The sequence below is a fragment of the Triticum dicoccoides genome, chromosome 7B (genome assembly GCF_002162155.2).
Source record: "Triticum dicoccoides isolate Atlit2015 ecotype Zavitan chromosome 7B, WEW_v2.0, whole genome shotgun sequence".
Classification (NCBI taxonomy): Eukaryota; Viridiplantae; Streptophyta; class Magnoliopsida; order Poales; family Poaceae; genus Triticum; species Triticum dicoccoides.
The window spans coordinates 45,590,260-45,594,401 of NC_041393.1; the positions used below are offsets into that span (position 1 = coordinate 45,590,260).

Below are 4,142 nucleotides of genomic sequence, written 5' to 3' on the forward strand. Positions count from 1 at the left end.
CCACGGCATTAATGAAAATTAAAAACAAACTAAACTACGAGGCGGCGCGGCTCTTGCCGTCCTTCGTGGTCGGCTCTAATGTTTAATTAATATTATTTTTATTTTAGAAATGCTTCTATTCCTTTTTTTCTCGCGCTGTCAAAATGGGTCGGGCCAGCGTTGGGCGTATGCGTAGACCTAAATGCGGAAGCGGACGTTCATGTTCGCCTGTCCGAGCCAAACGGACAAAAAGCGAATAAAATCGCCGTGTCGGCCGTTGGAGTTGCTCTTAAGCCATCGTAACGATTTATTTTTCAACCTGACCCCTGCTCCCTCGAAAAAAACTGACTCCTTGTAGCAGCGGTTGGGAGATCCATAGCAATGAGCGTTGTGGTGGGCAAGTCCTCGCCGGTGGTCGTGTACCCCGCCGAAACCCGGGCGCCAGCCGGCGACGTGCACCTCTCGTCTTTCGACCAGCGCGTCCCCCCTTTCGCGGTCACATCGCTCCTCATGTTCGACCATCCGATCGACAATCCCGTTGAGACCATAAAGCGGGCGCTGTCGCGAGCGCTCGTCCACTACCGCCCTGTGTCCGGCCGCCTCGCCGGTGCCGAACACCGCATCGCGTGCACCAACGAGGGCGTGCCGTTCGTGGGGGCGTCCGCGAGCTGTGCCCTGGATCTGGAGGAGATCACCCCGGCGCTGCTCGCGGATCTCGCCGTCGGCTACGCCGCTCCTTTCTGCCGGCGCACCGACCCGCTGCTGCAGATGCAGGTCACGGAGTTCTCCTGCGGCGGCTTCGTCGTCGGGGTCACGTGGAACCATGTCCTGGCCGACGGCACCGGGATGGGGCAGTTCCTGCAGGCCGTCGGCGAGCTCGCCCGCGGGATGCCGCGGCTGTCCGTCGTCCCGGTCAGGTCGGCCGCCGCGGTCCGGGATCTCCCACCGCCCACGGCCACGGCGGAGAGGCGCTCCTTGATGAAGCCCAAGGAGAAGGAGGGCCAGGGCGCCTTCCTCGACATCACCGTCCCGTCGAGCCTCATCGGCCGCGTCAAGGCCCAGTGCGCCTGCACGCTGTTCGAAGTCGTCGCGGCGGTGCTGTGGCGGTGCCGGACCCGCGCGGCCGTCCAGGATCCCGACGCCCCCGCGCCGCTCGTCTTCCCCAACAACGTGCGCGAGCTCTTCGGCGCGCAGGACGGCTACTACGGCAACTGCACCATCATGAAGTCGGTGCGAGCGACGCGCGCCCAGGTGGCCGACGGCGACATCAGGGACGTGGTGCGGCTCATCAGGCGCGGCAAGGAGACTCTGCTGGAGGCCGAGGCCGGCGGCGGCGCGGAGACCGGGGGAGACTTGTACAACAGGCTGGCCGTGTCGAGCTGGCGGCGCATCGGGTTCGACGCGGCCGACTTCGGCGGCGGCACGCCGGCGCGGGTGATGTGGCACGAGGACCGGATGGTGGTGCCGGAGTGCATCGTGTGCCCGCCGTGGAAGGGCAAGGACGGGGTCAACGTGCAGTCGCTCTGCGTCAGGCCGGAGCACGCCGCCGCCTTCCTGGCCGAGATTGCGGCAATGTGATGTGATCCCCTGCTCGTTCTTCACCCTGGAAGTAATGTACCAGCACTTTCGTCTCAGGGGAGAAACCAGATTTTCTACCGTGCGCGAGGCAACACCGAGGAATGGCTCTCGTAACGCAATATTTGGGCAGAATTCAGGTTTCACGTTTCAGAGATTATGTATGCTTCTACTCCCTCGTTCAGGTATGCAAGACTTTGATCTGAAGAAAGTTCGTCAAGGTGAGTGACCATTTCTCAAGGCTGAAATTCAACCAATAAGACTTGACGAAACTAAGAAACTTGGGTCGCGATTTTAACAGTTCAATGTAGCATATGGTGAGGAACTGACAAGTGCATAGTCCATTTTCTTTGTGCCGCTCTGCTACCACTCTTCCAGCGCTCCAGCGCGTGCTCCGCGAGCCGCCGCGCGCGCCCCTCTCGCACTGTCCCGCTCCGCTCTCGCCGCGGCGAGCTCGGCCTTCGTCTCCTCCAGCTGCTTCTCTAGCGCCGCGACCTCCACGTCCTGCGCCGCCAGCTTCTCTTCCAGCTCCAGCGCGTAGCCCAAGGACGACGACACGTAGTTCGCCGCCTGCGCACAAATCACAACGATCGTTCAGAAGACTCCGGACATGCCGCCCACCGGTGAAGAACTTGACACCGCATTTGCTGGCACGGCATACCTGGAGAATCGCAACATAGCTCGCTGCGATGACATCTGACGGCTCGGTCGCCGCAAACGCGCGCTGCTGCGGTGGCGCGACGGCGCCCTGCAGCAGCTCCCGTGCAGCCTCCCAGCCCGTGCCGTCTCCGTCGTGGCTGATGGGAAACCCCGGCGGTGGCGAGCGCATGCCGGACAGCGGCGTGTTCAGTAGGGAACGAGGCGGGCCCTCCTCGCTGTTGACTTCCTCCAGATTCCTCTTCTTTACGCACAACGGCGGCGACCCTGGTGCGTGGCTGCCCGCCTCGGCTTTCACCTTCTTTGCCGACGCCGACGCCTGAGCGGCCGCCGTCTCCGCCAGCATATGCTTCATCATCTCGTAGACAGAGGGATCCATGCCTAGCACACGAACACGATAGGTAGCAACATCAGAGCTCGATTAAAAACAGGGGAATCGGAGTGGTTACGGATGGTGTTCAATTACCTTTGGAATCGGAAGCAATGCGAGTAAAAGAAGCCGGCGGCGGCGGCCGCCGCGCAGATGCAGCAGGTGCCATGGCGGCTGCGAGGTTGCTGTCGGAGAGACATGTATCGATGTCAACGGCGGCGCTGGCGTAACTGCGCAGTAGCTTCGCCGCGTGTTTCTTCTCCTCGCTGTCAAGTACCGGCACCATGAAAGAGCTCTTGGACGGCTCGCCCCACTCCACGGGGAAAGGCCACGGCTCCGGCGACGACAGGAAGAAGAACGAGTTCTTCCAGTCCTTGATGCAGCTCGGCATCCCCTTGAAGCGCATGCCGGAGTTGTCCCTGGATCGGAAGAAGTAGCACCCTCGGTGCTTGCGGTTGACGATCGACAGCAGGAAGAAGTGCCGGAACACGGGCAGCGACGGCGGCACGTCGGCGGAGTGGCAGAGCACGACGAAGCCCGCCAAGATGCGCCACCCGTTGGGCGCGAGCTGGGTGGGCGCGATGCCGAAATGGGCGAGCACGTCGCAGAAGAAGCCGTGCAGCGGGACGCGCATGCCGGCCTCCAGCGCCTCCGCGTACAGGCAGACGCACCCCGGCGGCGGGGGCGAGCTCGCGCGCAGGTCGCCGGCGGGGCGCGCGGTGTACCGGTCCTTGGGGACGCCGTACTTGTCGCACACCGCGTCGACGTCGTGCTGCGTCCGCAGGAACGAGACGGCGCCCTCGGTGTCGCCTTGTCTGCGGAGGGCAGGGTGGTGGTCCGGCTCGAGGGAGGACGAGGAGGACGAAGGCATGGCGTCCTGCTTGTCTTCTGACGTTTCCTCTCGCAGTGGCAGGAGTGTAGCAGTGGAGTGGAGTGGTTTCCCGAGGAGCCTAGCCTGGTGGTGGTGGACGGATAGTCAAAATGAATCAAAGCTTGCGATAAATCATTTGACCGTCCATCCTGCAAACGCCCAGGTCCGTTGGCAAACGAGGATACTCCGCTCGATTTTTTGTGGAAAGAGACCGCCTGGCGCCAACGAATTGCCAAAAGAGACCAACTGCGGATGAAATTAACAAAAAAGACCGCCTTGATCATGGCGGCAGGCGCGACAGGCAACACGTGGCACCTGCCGCCATGCCAGGAGGCGGCGGGCCCTGCCGCCACGGCAGGAGGTGGCCACCCAAGCAAAACGCGATTGGTACAGTGCATGTCGCTCGGACGGAACAGGGCGGGCCAGGTGGGCCATGCCGCCACCGCGCAAGGCGGCCCCTTCTGGCGCCGTCGCTCGCAGGCCGATAGGCCGTGCAGGTCGTGGGGCCAGCCGGTGGGCCACGCCGCCGCCACAGCAGGCGGCACTGCTGTTGGTGCTGCGAGCCGAGATTAGCAAACAACGCTGATTCCGATAACAAACTGCGTTCATTCCGATGCTGCGAAACTTGCTGTTGCAGCGGAGGTGACAACACCAAATTCGATGGCAATGCTTTTTTTTTTTGCTTTCTGC

At 62.5% G+C, this 4,142-nt stretch overlaps 2 protein-coding genes across 2 annotated transcripts; one reads left to right on the forward strand and one right to left on the reverse strand.

Moving 5' to 3' along the window:
• The first annotated feature begins 303 nt into the window (after positions 1 to 303).
• LOC119336223 (acyl transferase 15-like) lies at positions 304 to 1,794 on the forward strand. The gene has a single exon (XM_037608231.1). It carries the CDS (start codon positions 361 to 363, stop codon positions 1,555 to 1,557), a length of 1,197 nt encoding a protein of 398 aa, XP_037464128.1. The 5' UTR covers positions 304 to 360; the 3' UTR covers positions 1,558 to 1,794.
• Positions 1,795 to 1,875: 81 nt separating this feature from the next.
• On the reverse strand, positions 1,876 to 3,536 carry LOC119336222. The gene is made up of 3 exons (XM_037608230.1): positions 2,678 to 3,536; positions 2,216 to 2,592; positions 1,876 to 2,124 (listed from the first exon to the last, which is right to left on the reverse strand). Exons 1-3 carry the CDS (start codon positions 3,450 to 3,452, stop codon positions 1,918 to 1,920), a joined length of 1,359 nt encoding a protein of 452 aa, XP_037464127.1. The 5' UTR covers positions 3,453 to 3,536; the 3' UTR covers positions 1,876 to 1,917.
• Between the last annotated feature and the right edge of the window lie 606 nt (positions 3,537 to 4,142).

Coding starts and splice junctions, on each gene's coding strand:
- LOC119336223 (XM_037608231.1), top strand. CDS start 361: ATGAGCGTTGTGGTGGGCAAGTCCTCGCCGGTGGTCGTGTACCCCGCC.
- LOC119336222 (XM_037608230.1), bottom strand. CDS start 3,452: ATGCCTTCGTCCTCCTCGTCCTCCCTCGAGCCGGACCACCACCCTGCC. Junction 2,593..2,677: donor CATTGCTTCCGATTCCAAAG/GTAATTGAACAC, acceptor TTCGTGTGCTAG/GCATGGATCCCTCTGTCTAC. Junction 2,125..2,215: donor GCTATGTTGCGATTCTCCAG/GTATGCCGTGCC, acceptor ATTTGTGCGCAG/GCGGCGAACTACGTGTCGTC.